Source organism: Vicugna pacos, chromosome 22 (assembly GCF_048564905.1).
Source record: "Vicugna pacos chromosome 22, VicPac4, whole genome shotgun sequence".
NCBI classification, from domain to species: domain Eukaryota; kingdom Metazoa; phylum Chordata; class Mammalia; order Artiodactyla; family Camelidae; genus Vicugna; species Vicugna pacos.
The window spans coordinates 22,086,424-22,104,750 of record NC_133008.1 but is presented as its reverse complement, the minus strand read 5'-3'; the positions used below and the strand labels follow the sequence as shown (position 1 = coordinate 22,104,750).

At 50.4% G+C, this 18,327-nt stretch overlaps 1 protein-coding gene and 1 long non-coding RNA gene across 2 annotated transcripts; one reads left to right on the top strand and one right to left on the bottom strand.

Annotated features, from left to right (window-relative positions):
- Positions 1 to 146: 146 nt before the first annotated feature.
- Positions 147 to 13,447, bottom strand: PLVAP (plasmalemma vesicle associated protein). The gene is made up of 6 exons (XM_006199175.4): positions 12,983 to 13,447; positions 8,235 to 8,331; positions 7,422 to 8,134; positions 5,515 to 5,572; positions 5,299 to 5,380; positions 147 to 742 (listed from the first exon to the last, which is right to left on the bottom strand). The coding sequence occupies exons 1-6, from the start codon at positions 13,349 to 13,351 to the stop codon at positions 736 to 738; spliced, it is 1,326 nt and encodes a 441-aa protein (XP_006199237.3). The 5' UTR covers positions 13,352 to 13,447; the 3' UTR covers positions 147 to 735.
- Positions 697 to 2,671, top strand: LOC140688449 (uncharacterized). The gene is made up of 2 exons (XR_012063157.1): positions 697 to 787; positions 2,435 to 2,671. It is a non-coding gene; the product is annotated as an uncharacterized lncRNA (long non-coding RNA).
- Positions 13,448 to 18,327: the final 4,880 nt, after the last annotated feature.

Here is an 18,327-nt window from a genome sequence, read left to right as displayed (position 1 = left end):
CCACGTTTGTTCCAGGTTTAAGGGTCTTCTGACCTGGGGATGTTGGGGAAGGTGTTCTCTAGCTTTCCTTTTATTTCTAGTTCTTTTCTCATTCATAGCCAGGTGGTAACTTTTCAAAGCAGAAATCATGACTCGGAGTCTTTGAAGGGATTTGATAACATTTATTTTGTGCCATTAACAATTATACAGGCCACAGACTAGGCGGAGTGTGGAGGGGGAGGGAGTGAAAAGGCAGCTGCCCTCCTGGGGCGCGGAGGGGGCCAATGGGCCATACTCACCCCTTGACCAGATGCTCCCTCTTGAGGAGGGCCTGGAAACTGTCAGGGGAGGATGAAGGTAACCATCTTGCTGGGAGCGCCTTGGTCCATGAGCATAGAGGGGCATGACTTTGGCCGAGGGTTAGGCAGAAAGTGTGTGTGTGTGTGATTTCACCATGCATCTGTGTGATGTCATTGCCTTGTCTCGGTGTGACGTCACCACCATGCCTGTGTGATGTCATCATGGTGCTTGTGGGTAAGGGGTTGTGTGGTGCAGGTGTGGACCTGTGAAAGAGTATTGGGAGGTGTGGGTGTGGGGTGGGGGAGGATGAGCAGAGGGCGCAGGTCAAGGGTGCCCACTTTGGTGTGTAGACTGAAGATCATATGACTTGGTCCTGTGCTGTGGGCATCTCGCTGCACCTTTTCTCCAGACAGATGAGTCAGGGCCACCCCTCTGTCCTCAGGGCCTGGAGCCTCCTCAGCCACTGGGGCAGGAAGGAGGTGGGAATACAACAGTCGGTCAGACAAATGTAAGGACAAACTCCCCACCCCAGACCCCTTCTTGCTCCCAAGACCTTAAGGTCTCTTCAGGTTTCAGCCTCCCCTTAGACTGCTACTTGTTGAACCTCTGTGGGAGGAGTCTGTGGGACGGTGACTGTGATGTGTGCTTCTCCACTATACAGATGAAAAGACGAGGTTCAGAGAGGCCACCTCCTCCTGTGCTCCAGGCCTCTGCTGCAGTCTGTCTGACTCTCCCTTTTGCTCCCTAAAGTTCTGGGGATGCTGGGAGTTTGCCCAAAGCCCCTGGCCCCCCTACCTCCAGCCAGAGCCTCAGTTTCCCTCTTTTGTCTACAAAGAACTGACTTAGAGCTGGCCCCTCACTCATTCCCAGGAGGGTTTTTCTTTTCTTTTTTTTTTTCAGGTTTTTTTTTCCTTATTTATATTTGTGAGCTGGACTTTTTGTTTATTTTGTTTGCTTGTTTTGGGAGGAAGATAATTAGGTTTATTTATTTATAGTGGAAGTTCTGGGGATTGAACCCAGGACCTCGTGGATGCTAAGCAGGCACTCTACCACGGAGCTATACCCTGCCCCCCAGGAGGGTTTTTCTAAAGAACCTGCCCCTACTCTTGCACTTCTTTGGCTCCCCAGTGCCCTCAGGACAAAGCCAGACCTGTATCTGGCATTCAAGGCTCCACTCACTCAGCCCCTAATCCGGCCTCCCCATCAGGGAATCAAAACCTGCCAAAGTACCCCTCAAACTAATCAGAGCCTTTCCTTGACTTCTGCCCCTCCCCCTTGCCTTTGCAGGAGCCACCCCTCTGTCTGGAATGCCCTTCCCCCTCCTTGGCCTGGCAAAAGTTCTCCCCAGGGGTCAGGGGTTGGCGCAGAGGCTGTTTCCTGGTGGGGGAGGTGGGGGCCTCAGCCAATTCCCGCTTCCGCTGGCCCCCTCCCTTCCTTCCCTGGCTCTTCCCTGGGCCACCACCCCACCCCCTGCAGCCTCACGTTCCTTGGCTGGCTCTGGTCCCCCTTTCTCAGCTCCAGCCTCTGTCTTCTACCAGGATTCACCAGCTCCAAGTGAGACATTCCTTACCCTCTCCTGCCTGCCAGCCTGCAAGGGAGGGTGATCCCTGGCCATTTTCAGAGACTGAGGCTCCTAAGTCCCATCACTTACCTGACCAAGGCAGTTGCCTTCAGCCTGGTCCCAGGTTCCCACCTTCACCGCCCCCCCCAATAGCAGCGATCAGAATGAGCCTGTGACTATACCTGAGTTGGGTCCATCCTCTGCTGTTTATAGCCCTCCCTGGGCTCCCAAACTCCTCACACAGCCACCAGGCCATGCCCGATCTGCTCCTGTCATCTCCCCGACCTCACCTCCTCCCACTTCCCTCCATCACTCTGTTCCAGCCACACTAGCCTCCTCACTCCAACTTACCAGGCACAGACAGCCCTGCCGCGGGGCCTTTGCAGACTGTGCTCACTGTCTGGTGCACCTTTCCCAGAATCCCCTCACCTCCTTTAGGATTCTGCTCAAATGACACCTCCTTGGTAAAGCCTGCCCTGGCCTCCCCCATGGAATATTCCCATCTCCTCAAGCTTCCTCATTCCTGTCTCACCCATCACCAAGGGGCCCTGTAGTGGCTCATTTATCTGATTTGTTATCCATCTCCCTCACTAGACTGTGAGCCGCACAAGGGGAAGGATTTGGATTGCTGTGCCTTATTCTTCCCTGTGTCCTCAGCACCCAGCAGCTGCTCAAGAAACATGGGTTGAATGAAAAAATAAATCAGTGAACCTGAATTGACACTTGCTGTGTACCCAGCTCAGAGCCAGGGCTGAAAGCTCATCTTCAACCTTCCACGTTGTGATTTTTGCCGCCTCAAGCCACATAGCCTCTAAACCAATGTTCACTTAATATTTGTCGTGTCCATGACTTTTTTTTTTTTGACTTAAATAAGCTGATCTCCAAAGGACAGTCTTACCAAGTAAAGGAAAGCTGGTGCACTTGTCATGAATAAAGAACAACTTATAAACGTTCAATTAAAAAGCAAGACCTTGCGAGGGGAGGGTATAGCTCAGCAGTAGAGCACATGCTTAGCATGCACAAGGTCCTGGATTCAAGCCCCAGTACCTCCATTAAAAACCTACCCCTGCCAAAAAAAAAATAAAGCAACACCTTGTACTTGTGCGGGCCCTGGGTCTGCCCTCCCTATGTGGACACGGGAGAGCTGAAGGGGTCTGGGAGGTGTTAGGGTGAGTTAGCACCAGTGGAAACTTTCTCGAAGCCCAGGAGGAAAAAGAGTGGGGGAAAAAAATCAACAATTCCTCCAACGGGCGAATGATTTGATGCTGGGATGCTGGGCCTCCTATCTGGTCCCCTACCGGGTGCCTCTAAAATTCGCATGTTACAATTTACTCGTTCCCTGGCTGCCCAGTGTGTGCCTGGCCGAGCTGGGACTCATCCAGAGCTGAAGACCCCAGCCTGTTCATCCCAGCCCCTTTCTCAGGGGAAGACGAATCAAGGTTGGAGCCCGCAGGCCAGAGGCCCTTCCTGTGACCCTGCAGAGAGGAGCAGGAGGGGCTCTGGGCTTAAGCACGCATTGTTTCCTCCACAGGGGGATGTCACTTGGGGTAAACAATGTCAAGAGCTTTCCCGGTTCTCAGCTGGGACCTGGACAGGCCTGGGCTGGGCGCCTGGCTCCGATTCTGACCTGCTGACGCATGACCCTGGGCTGATCACTTCCCTGGGGCCTCAGTTTCCTCCTCTGAGAAATGGGGATAATAATAGAACCTCCTTCCTTGCCTTGCTGGCTTTAGGCCAAGATGGAGTGAGGAAAACTATGTTTGCTTGGAGCAGGGTCTTTTCTCTACCCACTTGCTTCCCTCTCTGGGGGCTGCCTGAGGCTAAGGGATTTCTCCCAGGCCAAGCCATCCAGAGTGCAGGGACCAGTTCTGCAAGGGGGTGAGCTCCCTGTCAGAGGGGGTATGTAAGAAGAGGCATAGTGAAGACAGAACTGAGTGGAGAACACCGGGGAGTTGGTGACAGACCTCTGGAAGGTTTTTTGGCCCCCAAGGACTTTGTTGAGCTCCCTCAGGCTGAAACAGACCCAGGTTTTGACAATAGCTTGGTGGCAAAACCTTGGATGGTACAGGGTTTGGGGTCAAAGGGATCTGAAAAAAATCCCAGATGCCTCCTTGAGCCTCAGGTCCTAATCCACAAATGGGAGGGCCAATCTGGGACTCCTATGTCAGCAGTGTGGTCCTGAAAGGGCCCTGGAGGGAGCACAGGGTGTTCTTGTGGCCGTGGCCTGAGTCACCTTCCCCGTGACGCACAGGGTGTTGTCCAGCGGATGACTGGGTTCCAGGAGGCAGTGAGGGGGATAAAGGCATCGAGCTATGACCTGAACGTGTGCCAGCCACCCTTGATGCTCCTGCAGAGACCCCAGGTCCCTTGCTCTGGCCATTTGTGGAAAGCACTTTACAGTTGGCACAGCATTTCATGCCCTTCATTTCAGAGACCCCCTTTTTGTAGAGGTGGAAAGTGAGGCTCAGGGGGAGGGTATAGCTCAGTTTAGAGTGTGTGCTTAGCATGCACGAGGTCCTGGGTTCGATCCCCAGTACTTCCATTAAATAAGCAAATAAATAAACCTAATTACCTCCCCGGTCAAAATAAAAAAAAAAAAAGAAGAAAAACAAAACAAGTAAGACTCAGAAGGGTGGAATGAGAGGCCCAGGGTCACTCCCCAACTCCGCTCTCCCTTCTCTCCTGCCTTGGCTCCTGTCACCTTCTGCCACTCTAGTCTGGCCCCAAGACCTTTGCTCTGGCTGTTCATGGCACTCTGAGTGCTGGTCCCCTCAGCCTTTCTCCAGGTTGGCTCCTGTCCAACCTCCAGCTCAAGGGCCCCTTCCTCACTGAGGCCCTCCTTTGGCTGTCTGGAGTCAGCACCTGAGTTTATGTCTCAGCTCTGCCACTTCCTGACTGTGTGACCTGGGGCACAATGTTTACCCTCTCTGGGCCTCATTTGCTTCATCCAGAAAGTGGGGATAACAGTAGCTCTCCCACTGATTGGAATTCTGAAGATTTTTTTGGGGGGGGTGGGGGACTTATTAGGTTTATTTGTTAATTTTGACGGAGGTACTAGGGGTTGAACCCAGGACCTCGTGCATGCTAAGCACACACTCTACCACTGAGCTATACCCTCCCTCCAGATTTCTGAAGATTAAATGAGTTAGTCGGGCAGGGTGCTTAGGACAGTGCCAGGATCACAGTAAGCGCCCAATAACGGTAGACTCTTGGACACCCTTCTTATCCTACCTCCTTCAGTGTCTCTCTGGCCCAGTATTCAGGGAGTTTCATGAACAGAACTGTGTGTGTCTTGGTCACTGTTGTGTCCCCTGGGCCCAGCATAGGGCCTAGTATACAGCAGGTGCTCAATTAAGGAAGCAACAAGTGTGAGACGAGCATTGCTCCACCCTAGTCCTGTACGCAGCCTCATCCAAAGCCCTAAGACTGAACTGTCTCAGCCTGCCCGAGAGCCTCACCTGGATGAGGCTATGGAGCTACCGGCAGAGGGCCTCTGGGACTCCAGGATCCTCCTCTTGAATTCCTCCAGGCCAGCTGGGTCTGCCAAAAGAGAGAGGGGTCAGCTCCGACCTAATGCCTTAGTAGCTCCAGCTCCTGGGCTAGAGATGGGCCTGCAACCCAGGATTCAATGTGGAATCTGCCCCTCTTTCCTGGTTCTGCCCTCTGTCACTCACCGATGGGTGGGGGGTTGGGGACAGGGACCACAGGTCTTGGCAAGGGTATCGGCTGCGACTGTGGAAAGAAGGATGAAAAGAGGTTGGTGGAGGCCCCTGAACATGCATCCCGGGGAGGCTCCTGCCCCTCCACGCCCTTGGAGACCTGGGTCTGAGTTCCCTCCAGGGCAGAGAAACAGACAGATACCCACGGAGAAGGACACATGTGATATCACCTGTAGCCACCTTCCTCAAATGACTGGGGACTCCAGGGACGGGCTTCCCTTGGCTGTGCCTCAGAGACCCCTCTCTGCAGGGGTCCTGCCTTGGTCTCCATTACAGCCTCAGGGCCAACCTGACTCCAATCCATGACCCCAGCTGAGTACATTCACCCAAACCAGCTTCCCTCTGGACTGATGCTAACCTGTTCTGTAAACCAACCTGACCTCCATCCTCAATGCCATCCTTGAACAACCCTGAACTAAACCCCCTAAGCCTGAAATCCAAGGCCAGTTCTGAACTCAATCAGCTAAAATCTGTTCCCAACATGAAAACAGAACCTTCCTCAGAATCAAACCCTGACCTAAATCTGGTCCCAATGACAAACCTGACTTGGCCATAACTTTCATCTAACTCTCTTTCATCTAACTCATCCCCCTAGACCCGGCCACTATGAAAAATCTACTCCCAATCCCGTTCCCCCAGCCCCAGCCCTGGGCTCCACTATGGCCACCCACAAATACCTTCCCAACACCATGCTCAAGGCCAGCTCAGCCTTAGAACTCAGCCTCTACCTGAGCCGGAACCCCAACCCAGCTCCAGCCCAAGATTACCAACCACACAGCTTCTACTCTACACCCAGTCTTGACCTTTATGTGAACCCCAGTATATCCCTCTCCTAAGTCAGGGTCAGCTAATCCTTCACCTCAAATATATCCCAAAGCTAGCCCAACTCAACCCCCAACCAGACACCCTAAACCCAATCCAATCTCAACTCCTAACATAGTCAATGCCAATCCCAACCCTAATGCCCATGTAATCCTGAATCTACTCTTGGCCCCAAACTTTCAAGCATCTCTAGACCCACCAGCCACCTACACTCATCTGAGCCTCAACTTAACACAATCCCAAAGCCACTGAAACTTTGGATTCCTTTCTCACCCGACCCTAGACCCAACGGCTACCTTGCAAGCGACCCCCTGACCCAGCTATTAGTTTTTCCTCATAATACAAACTCCAAACTCAACCCAGTTCTAAGACTAATGAAATCTTAAATGGAACCCCTAATCTTAACCCAAACCAACTCTAGATATAGGAGTCGCCAAGAATTCAAGTCCACTCAGTTCTAAACACAAATTTAGCACCTGCTTCGAGTCTTTCTCTAGATCTGCCTTAACCTTTACCCTAACCCCAATGTCACTCCCAACTCTAACCCAGAGCCCCTCGATGCTTCAGCTCAACTCAAACGCATCCCAACCCTAAAACCAGCCCTCGGTGAATCTCTAATTCAAATCCTAAGCCAATTTTGAGGCTCACCAGTCATCTGTGTTTGATTCTAGCATCTATTCTAAATCCACATTCAGTGCCTTAACTCAACCCACTCCCAAAGTAACTGCAATTTTATTCACCCGTCACTCAACCCTGGACCCGACAGCCACCCTACCTTCAACTCCAGTCATAACCCCACACCCTTTCTCAGTGTTGATCCCCATTCTCAACTCCTCCCCAATCTTAATGTCAGTGAAAGTCTCGAGGGAGTCCTAACTTACACAACCTAGACTGGGAAGCCGACCTCAAAACCAAGTTAAAAAAAAGCAATAAACACTCCCCACTAAATTCAAACCCAAGTCCAACATCACCACCAACCCAACTTGGCCTCTAGACACCTCCCCCTCAGTGCAACCTGAATCCAGGGCCCGTCAGCCCACCTTGGCCTTGATGCATGTGTCCAGGGCCGAGTTGCTGACGGCCAGTTGCATCTTGAGATGCTCAGCCTCTCGTTTCTTCTCCTCTAGCTCTTTGGCCAGGTTGTCCCGCTCCTTCCGCAGTGTCGCCTTCTCCTCCAGGGCCAGCTGGGTCTGCCGGGCACATTCGGCCTGGAGCTTGGCCTCCCGGGCCTGGGCCTCCTTCTCCACCTTCTCCTTGGCCTCCTGACTGGCTCGCAGGGCCTGCTCGACCTCCAGCTTCTGGCGCTGGAGATCCGAGTTTTCTCGGGCCACGCGATCAATGCCAGCCCGCAAGCTCCGGGCCAGCTCCTCCACCTTGGTGCTCATGAGGGCAGGCATCTGGTCACAGATTCTCCGGATGGAGGCCACTTCTGAGCCGATGGGATGGAATATGCCGTAGCCCAGGTTATCAAGGGAGCGTGGGATGATGGAGTCCCTCCAGAGTCTGTACAGCTCTGCCTCAAACTTGTCCTTATCCAGAGGGAGGCAGAGGGTCTGCACCCGCTGCAGCTGGTTCTCGGCCAGCTGTCGCTCCTGCTGCTGCTGTTCCCGGGCTTTGCTGCACTCGGCCAGCTGCTCCTCCACCACTCGCTTGCCCAGTGCCAGGCCATCCTTGTCTTTAGTGCATATCACCTTCTCCTTTGCCAGCTCCATCTCCAGTGTCTTGGCTTTCTGGTTCAGCATGAGGGTCAAAGCTATGGGTATAGGACGATAAGACTCAGGAAGGTTGCGGGAGTTGCCAAGAGACTGGGCGGGGTGTCTGCTAACCCGCTCTCTGCTGCCCACAGCACTCACCTTCGCAGGACTTGTTAGTCTCCTTGAAATGTTCTTGGCATTGTTTCTCACTCAAGATGATGGCGGCCATGTACCGCTGGTTGTTCATGTAGATCACCTGCCCAGATGGGACACAGGACAGAGCTCAGTGACCAGCTCCTGCAGGACCTCCTGCCTCCCTGGGCTGCCCAGACCCTTAGGGCTGGGGCCCCAGATCTGGTACCTGGGTGGTCTGTGTTGGCATAGTTTCCAAGAACATGGCTTCTTTGCAGGGGATGGTGGGCCAATCTTCAAAAGTTGTTACGATGAATACTATTTGGCCATAAAAAGGAACAAAGCTACATGCTACAACCTGGATGAACCTTGAAAACATTAATTCCCATTGACAGCCAATCAAAAACTGACTTTTGACAAGGATGCAGATATGGGCTGAATTGTGTCCCCCACCTCAAATTCCTGTGTGGAAGCCCTAACCCTCGGGACCTCAGAAAGTAAATGTATTTGGAGACAGAGTCTTTAAAGGGGTGGTTAAGAGGAGGTCCTTAGGGTGGGCCCTAATCCAGTATGACTGGTGTCTTTATAAGAAGAAGTCTGGACACCCAGACATGCACAGAGGGAAGATGATGTAAAGACACGAGGAGAAGACAGCCGTCTACAAGCCAAGGAGAGAGGCCTGGAACAGATCCTTCCCTGATGGCCCCAGGAACAAAACAATTCTGCCAATATCTTGATCTCGTGTATGGGCAAAAATAAATTTCTGTTATTTAAGCCACCTGATCTGTGGTACTTTGTGAAGGCAGCTCTAGCAAACATACACAGGTGCCAAGATCATTTCATGGGAGGGAAGAGTCTTTTGGACAAATGATGCTGGCACAGCGGGACAGCCATGTACTAAGGAATGAATTTGGACCTCTACCTCACGCCGTATACAAAAATTAGCTCCAAATGGATCTAAGACCTAAATGTAAAGGCTAGAACTATAAAACTCCTTAGAAGAAAACATAAGTGTTCAGTCTGCATGGCCTTGGATTTGGCAATGGTTTCTTAGATATGACACCAAAAACACAAGCAACAAAAGACAAAAAAACGGATAAATTGGACTTCATGAAAATTAAAAACTTCTGTGCTTCAAAGGATAACGTCAAGAAAGGGAAAAAACAACCCATAGATGGGAAAAATCTCACATAGCTCATGTTTGCAACTCATGTATCTGATGATGAGACTAGTAAACAGAATATATAAAAGCAAACTTTTTCAAATCAATAAGAAAATGACAATCCCATTGAGAAATGGACAAACACGTTTGACTGGACATTTCTCCCGAGAACATATACAGAAGGTCCAGAAGCACATCAAAAGATGTTTAGTCATCAGGAAATGCAAATGAAAACCATGAGATACTACCTCACGATCTTTAGGATGGCTATAAATAAAACAAAAAATAAGAATAAAAGGATTTGTTATCAAAAGCAAAAAAACAAAAAACAAAAAAACCAACAACCAAAACCTAAGTTAAAAAAAAATTACTGATTTTTTGGAGTGGGTACAGCTCAGTGATAGAGCACATGCTTAGCATGCATGAGGTCCTGGGTTCAATTTCCAGTACCTCCACTGAAAAAAAAAATTTTCTAAATTTTAAAAAGATTGGTTATCAAAAAATAAGAATAGATAGTAAAAATATTGGTGAAAGATGTGGAGAAACAGAATTCTCAGGCAGTACTGACGGGAATGTAATGGTGGGACCACTTGGGAGAACAGTCTGGCAGTTTTTCTAAAAGCTGAACATAAAATGACAATATGACCCAGCAATTCCACTCCTAGGTGTAGACCCAGGAGCAACAGAAGTGTATGTTCCCGCAAAAACTTGCACACAAACATGCAGAGCAGCACGAGTCACCAGAGCCAACAGGTAGAAACACTCCAAGTGTTTCATCAGCAGATGAATGGATAAAACAGTCCATAGAGTGGACTATTATTCAGCCACAAAAAGGAATGAAACCCTGATGCACAGGACAACGTGGATGAACCTTGAAAACAACATGCTGAGTCCGAGAATCCAGACCCAAAGATCACAGAACGTATGATTCTGTTTAGACTCAATATTTAGAATAAGCAAATCTGTAGAAACAGAAAGCAGATTAGTGGTTGTCAGGGACTGGGGGCGGGGAGGACAGGAAATGGCTACTAACGGGCACAGGGTTTCTTTTTGGGGTGATGGAAAGGTTCTAAAATTAACTGTGATGGTGGTTGCACAACTCTGTGAATGTACTAAAAATCATTTTTATGTCCACTTGAAATGGGCCAATTGTATGGCATGTGAATGGCATTTTTATAAGTTTTATTAGGTTTTTACAAACAAAGGTTGTGCCTTTCAAACTTTGGAACAGAACCCGCTGCAGAAGTATAACAAGTCAAGATGTGATTTCCAGCAACATAGATGGACTTAGAGATGATCATATTGAGTGAAGTCAGACAGAGAAAGACAAATGTATGATATCTCTTATATGTGGAATCTAAAAAAAATACAAATTCTGTTTATAAACCGAAAACAGACTCATGAACATTGAGAACAAACTATGGTTACGAAAGGGGAAAGGGCGGGGAGGATAAGTTAGGGGTTGGGGATTAACAGACATACATTACATATATAAAATAAACAAAGAGAATTATGTTCAATTTCTTGTAATAACATATAACGAAAAAAATCTGAAAAGAAAAAAAAAGTATGTATGTGTATAACTGAATCACTTTGCTTTACACCTGAAACTAACATTGTAAATCAACTACACTTCAATTAAAAAAAAATGAGCAAGTCAAGGTGTGAAGAGCCTAGAGGGTTTGCCTTTCTGTTGCTTCTTGTCCTGATTGCTTTGGAAGCTGGCCCTGTGCTAACCACTGGGGGTTGGGAGAAGATAGAATTAGCTCTGAAAATTTCAGTGACTTCTGCTCTCAAAAGCCTTAACTACAGAAGGGAAAGATCTGCAGGTGTGAGCTGGATCCAAAGATGGGCAAGAAAGAAGTTCTCTTCCAGTCAGAGGAAGTGACAAAAAGTGGCCCCCAAATGCTGCTTCGCTCTCCTGTATGCAACCCCAGGTTGGGGTCCTGGCGCCTTGACACAGGCAGGGGTGGGGCATACCCTAAAAAACCCCCACTGAGTTAATCTCCCCTTTCTCTTCCAGGGTCTCAGGGCCAGAAATGACGTTGCATTTGTAGAGAACTTAAAAATCCTGTTTCATAACAACACCAGGATTGGAGAAAGACCAAGATTCGTACTTGCTACCATCAGACTCCTGGGGCTGCCTGTGGAAGGGGTGGCAGGGGTTGAGGCTATTTCCCAGCACCAGCGCCCCCTTCCTGGGGGTTTCTGAAGAAAACCCTTAGGGATTCCAGGCCAGAGGAATTTGTCAACTTGAGAGGGGAAAAAAACCCTATAATTTTCAAATTATAAAGTTGTAAAGACCCAGAATCTTAGATTTCTAATATTCTAAGATGGGGGAGTCCAGGATTCCAAGATGCATGGGAGTGTCTCAAACTTTATGATCCTAGCATTCCTCATGGCTCCTGGACCGGAAGGCCGTGCGTGTCCTGAAAACTCCAAATGGGCCAATTCCCGGAAACTGAGAAGTTCGAGCCCCTCTACTCCAGCCTTGGGGGATTTGAGGGGGTACATGGCCCTCTACCCTCTACCCTGAGGATCTGAGGGGGGAGCTGCCTCCTTTGGGGGGGGTTGGGTGGGGACTCACCTCATTCTGAGGATCTAAGGGGGACTTGCCCTTCTCTGAGGATCTGAGCAGGGGACTTACCCCATTCTGGGGGTCTGAGAGGGAACTGCCCCACCCTGGGGATCTAAGAGCGGGAGACACAATCCTTCCCTTCCCTGGGCAGGTCTGAGGGGACGCTTGCACACCCTTCCACACCCTTCCTGCCAGGTGGCGGGGGCTGGGTAGTCTGAAGCCCCAGAAAATGCCTTTCCTTCCCACTGCCCCCTCCCCAACCAGCCAGATGCCTCCTGTGGGCGAAACCGAGACTGCCCCCATCCAAACTTCCCTTTCCTTGACCTCTCTGTCCTTCACCCCATTCCAGCCAAGGCCTGAGGAGGGGCCCCTCTCCTCAGTGTCTCCCAGCAGCAGGATCTCCCAAAGGAATTGCGTGTGTGAGAACATGGGGACAGTGTTGAGTGAGTCTGACGGGATCTGGGGGTGGAGAGGGTGGCAGTCTCTACAAGACCCAAGGCCACTGGTGTCTGCCCTCCCACTCCCCTCGAAAGCCTCCTCTCTCAGGTCTCCATCTCCCTGTCCACAGAAGGGTTTAGAGACTCTCCCTACCTCTTGGGATTCAGTGAAGCGATAACATTTCCAAAGCAGACTCCCAGCATCAGGCAAATCTAAGCCATTCATACTTGTTATTACAGAGTAAGAACCAAATGCTCTGAGTATTTATTAAGCCAGTTTTTACTTGCAGCTGGTGTGTGCTGGCACATTCTGGGTGTTTTATGCCTACTAAGTCATGAACCCAGGCCTGTGAACAGACCAGATGCCCAGTTAAACTTGAATTCCAGGTAGACAACAAATTACTTTTTTGAGTCTAAGTATGTCCCAAATATTGCACGGGATATACTTATACAAACAAAATATGCATTGCTTAGTGATGTGGGCTTCTCATGCAAACTGTAGAGTTCGTGACTGTCCCTGTCTCATGGATGAGTAAAGTGAAGCTCAGAGAGGTGAGGTGACCACCCAGAGTCCCCAGGGCGAGTGTTCAGCCCTTACCCGGTCCGCCTGGCACTGGCGGAAGCTGGCATTGATTCGGTCCTGGTCTCGCCGGGCGTTCAGAAGCATCTGCATGATGGCATCCTTGGCTCGGGCAGTGAGGTTGAGCTCCTTGGACAGGTTGGCCTGGGAGGCCGTGAGCCCCATCACTTGGCCGAACAGGCCGTCCGCCCGGCGCTCGGTGGCCTGGAGGTTGGACTCCGTGCCCACGTGCACGTTGCCGTAGACCATGAAGAGGACGAGGCCCAGGATGATGAGGAACTGGATGAGCGAGACAAAGAGGAAAAAGTAGCGGAGATAATACCAGCATCCCCTGGAGCTGCTCCCGGCCCGTGAATAGGGCCCCCCATGCTCCATCGCCAAGCCCATCTCTTCCTGGCGTCTGCCGCCCGCCGCCCGGTGCACAGCACTGCTCCGCTGGCTGGTCTGCTCTGGGTGGCGGCTGCTGCCCCTTCTAGACCTTGCCCTGGCGGGGGCGGGGGGGCGGGGGGAGTGTTTATATTACTCCTCTTAATACTTCCTCTGCCTGGCTCCTTCCTGGCCAGGAGGAAACGGGGGCTGTGGGTTATCACAACACTCCCACCCGGGCTGTGAAGGGAAGGAGGAGGGGGGCACCAAAGCACAGCTGGGCCTCTCTGATTAACACGGGTGGGGCGCCAGCTAAGTGACTGGGCTGCCTTGGCCTTGCTGAGCCTCAGTTTCCTCACCTGCCCTTGCTCTGTGCCCAGCGCTATTCTCTGCTGCGGATTATCCCCGTAGTGCGGAGGAGGACACTGAGGCACGGGCAGTAGAAGGGACCGCCTCCGGGTCTCACTCTGTCGGTTCACAGAGCTGGACTTAACTCCTGGCGGGCTGGCTACAGCCCACCTCAGGGGACAGGGCCGATTACTGGAGCTGAATTGGGAGGAGCGCTTGGCCGAGGGCCAGCACACTAGGTGCTTGGTAACCGGCACCTGAAGGCCTCGCAGAGGTTCTGATCTGAGGATGGCGGTGGTGCAGTTTCTCCGAGCTGTCATCCCACCTGATGCCCGGCTCACGTAGGCGCTTAGCAAGTGCTCCCGGGGCAGCAGCGCAAGCAGCAGTGACCTTGGGGCCGGTGTTAGCTGGAAGGAGGGGCTTCTCCTACCTGGGTCTCAGTTTCCCCTTCTGTGAGATGAAAAGGTTCCCAGGTCCGGGAGCAGGAGGGGGCTGGGAGAAAGGATTTGCCGTTGCTGTTATCACTACTATTTCCTGTTGGAAACCTCATTTTCGGGCTTCGAGAGAGGGGGAATGGGAAGAACCAGATAATGGGGGTCAAGTTTCACTGTGGGTCACTCCCAGGTGGGCATGGAGGGGATTTGGGGACCAAGGAGCAAAGGATTCTGGGTATGCCCTTCTGCCCAGCCCCTCAGAATCAGGAGCTCCAGGGAAATCCTCTATGTTGGGTGATGCCAAAGCCCCCTGTAAAAGTCACAAGCCTGGCCATGTAGGGTCCTCAGTCTTGGAGAGTCAGAATGGGACACAGCCCCCAACCTCACAAGGTCAAGGAGAGCAGGAGGGTGGGAAAAGGGCAGAGGGGAAGAGGGTGAAGAAATGGAAAGTAGGCTGGACCATGGGTGTGGGACAATAAAATTGCTGTCCACTGCCTGTGGGGGACATACCAGGGTGATAGTGCTGGCATAGGGACCCAGCCCCCTAACAGCCAGGGTAATGGAGCCCGGGTAAGTTGAGCGTGGAGGGGTCCTCCAGGGTGGCGTTCATCCAGGAGGCGGGAGTTGGGTCGGGAAGGAGGAAGTTCCCAGGGGTGGGCAGGAAACCCCTGTCTGACCTTTGGCCTTTGCTGCTACCCAGTAATTCCTGATTCCGGACCCTTCCCAGCCACTACTGGGAGGGAGGAGGGCTGGGGGCTGCAAGTGGTGCCCAACCAGCTATTTCTGTAGGTTGGTCAGACCCCCCCCCCCAGAGTTCCCTGAGCAGGAAGGGCATCTTCCATCTTCATCAGCAGGGGGCCATGTGGGCAGAGTGGATATATGGTTTCAATTTAGGGCCTCTGGAGTGAACGTCTGGCTGTGCCACTAACTGCTGTGTAACCTGGGACAAGTGACTTCTCCTCCTCGAGCCTCAGATTTTTTTCTGTCTAAAGTGGAGGCAACATAGCCAGTTGTGAAAGATTTGTCACAGTGCCTGGCACACACTCAGCCTTAATAAATAGTGGTATTTTTTTAAGGTGGGAGGGGCTGGATCATGCCCAGCTTCTGATGTTGGGCTGAAGAACTGAGACACAGGGGAGGGGCACTGCTGAGGTGCTGTTGCCTTGGGCCCGTGGGATCACCAGGGGAAAGGGGGTATGACAGGGGAAGAGCCTGGGTGACAGGGGTCCAGTTGAGGAGCTCAGGCTAGGGGGCAGTGCCTGGATCAATGCCAAGAGGTGTGACAGTCTTGGTGTGGACTTAAGATCCTTCATGATATATTGAAGGTGTGGCATATGTGTATGTATGAACATAATGTCTGTTGTCCAGGGAAAAGAAAGGCAACCATAAACTCCCAGAAACCAAAAAAGCCACTCTAAACCTGATGATGTGGATGTGCTACAGTTTTGAGCAATTGTCATAGTATAAGAACAAGAGTTTTAAATATACACACTAATGTCTTTTATATCAAGCTCAAAAATAACATTCCCTTTCTATTTGGCAATTTGATCTCACAACTTCGATTTGTGATGTTTCTTTTTCCAATAACTTGTTTTGAAAGCTAGATTTTTTTTAAATGGAAAAGATAATGATAATGATGGAACTTCCTCTTTTGCTCTACATTATGATGCTGAGATTTGTTGATTCCTTTTGACTGTTGTTTAGGTTTTTCACCACATACATTATCAATGGGCATTCAGACCGTTTCTAAATTTGTTGTTTCAGTGAACAAAATAAGACTTGATATCAAATCTCCACAAATGAAATTGCTGGGTCCTAAAGCAGTAACATTTTATATTTGGGCAGCTGTCACCAATTTGTCCTCCAAAGAGGTTGTTTCCATTGACACCCCTGCCAGTAGTGTCTAAAATTTCTAAAAACAGACTTTCTGAATATGTTCTGCCTGCATCCCTGGCCAAAAAATTCCAGAGGGAGGAGGTGAGCAACTGGTCCTCAGATTCACATGAGGTCAAATGCATCAAATGATATGAGCATTTGGTTTTTTCCTGAAAACAATTTGTCATAGTCACAGGAAATTCTGTGGATGAATCTTTCTGTATTCCCTTGGAGGGTTATCATAAAATCTGGCTTCGATTTTAAACTTTTTTAAAAATTAAAAACAATCATGTTGGTTTCATTTGATCGTTTGGGCATAGAAAGGAAAACTGCCATGGGGAAGTATACTTGGTGTCATTCTGAAAGCTGACACTGAAGTTCTCAAGGAGACACAGGGTTTTTAAAACTCTCACGGAACTTCAGAAAGATTTTTGGGGAAGTGATATTTCTGGCAAAGAAAAATTTCAGCAAAGTTCAGAAAACCCTCCACCTTTATGCCAATGTGTTCGGTTTTTGGTTAAATGCAAAGGAAATGAAGTTTTCTGCTTTTGGAGTTGACAGAAGAGACAAAGAGAGCCCTTTGGAGGGGAAGAGCCTGTCCTCCCTGGGGGTTCATGTTCCTGGCTGAAAAAAGGTGACCCACTTTCTTGCTTGGGACTGGGGACCAACAAGGTCAGATTGTGGCTGTCTCCAATGTCCTCCACCCAGCTTGTGCCAGAATTCCTGTTTCCACCCCTCCCCCACTCCTGTTTCTGCAGCCCCAGAGGGACTCCAGGGTGACCATGAATGGGGAGGCCAGAGGAGGGACCTGGGAGAGTGTGCTGGGGACAAGGTGGAGGCACAGAGGTAAAGGAGCAGAGACAGAGGCTTTGAGTGGTAATGAGACAGGTGGAGACAGGGAGGCAGAATAAAGCAAGGGCAGGCCAGGGGCTGGCCCTGTGGGGTGGGAGGCAGGTGCGGTCTGAGAGGCTGGGCAGCTAGGGGATTCTCAATCTCAGCCAGGGATTGAGAGCTGTTCTCCCGAAATTGCTCCAAATTCTCACCCATTCCCTGCCATACAACCTCCCCTCAGGATTCAGTCACCCCCACACCCTTCCCTCTCTTCTCCTGATACGAGATCTGATCGTACTCTTCCTGCTCACACACCTGCCATGGCTCCCCACTTCCCCCAGGGCTGATTTTCAGGAACCTGGCAGGTATGTCTAAGGTGAAGCCAGCAGAATAAGTGAATAATAATGATATTTTAGGTCCCATTTGCAGTCCTGAGCCCAGCCCTTTATGTGTATACTCTCTCCCTCTTTTTTCTTTCTTTTTTTTTTTTTGGTTGTTTTTTTTCTGGGGGGTGGGGTGGGATTAGGTTTCTTTATCTTTTAAAAAAATAGGTTAGGTTTGTTTATTTTTAACAGAGGGACTGAGGATTGAACCCACGACCTCATACAGGATAAGCACTCTACCACTGAGCTCTACCCTCCCCATAGTCTTTTACGTGGTTCAGCCCTAAATCCCACAACTGCACAGTGAGATGTCTCAAGTCCCTGGGGCACCAGATAAGGCGAGGCCAATCTCAAGCTCTAGCTGACTCCAGAAGGAGAAGCCGTTTCCTGCTCACTTCCGGATTTACGCCGGAGTTGGGGCGCGGGGGTGGTGGTGAGGGTGTTGGTGGTGGGGGAGGGTAAGTCTCAGACCCATTCTCCCATCCTCTGAAGCTCTGGGCCCTCAGCCCCTAGCAACCGGGTCTGCAGACTGGAGCGACCCCTGGTGGCCGGCAGTGGAACTAGAGGCTGGACTCTTCCCTCCCTTCAGCCTCACTGCCTCCGTTGTTGGTTTGGGGGAAGTCCTCCAGTTCTCCTTCCAGGTGGACCCTCTCCCAATAAAGGCCCTGACCAGACACCTCCAAGCCACCTCCAAGGTGGGTGGGTGGATAATGAGCAGGACTGGCTGAGGCAGGATCACAGTTTCAAAGGGCTCCTCTTTCCCTCTTTACACCAGCCTCTTCAGAATTTTTTCAAAACAAATTTTAATTATTTTAGAGGTAATACATGCACATGATTTTTAAAATGCAAGCTTTACAAAAAGGTATACAGAGAAACATAAGACTCCCTCCCCTGCCAATCCCCAGATCTCTGATTCCTTTTCCAGAGGCCACAGCTGCATCCAGTTTCTTTCAGAGATACTTGGATAGAAGTTTTCCCCAGTGGCAGATTTTAAAAGACGTACACAAATTATTGCTCTCCTGCTTTATACATTAATGAGTCTCAGAGAAGATCTGCTTTGGCCTTTTTAACAGGTGTATAATATTCCATGGTGTGGATGGCCAGACACTCTTTTAAATAGTTCCCA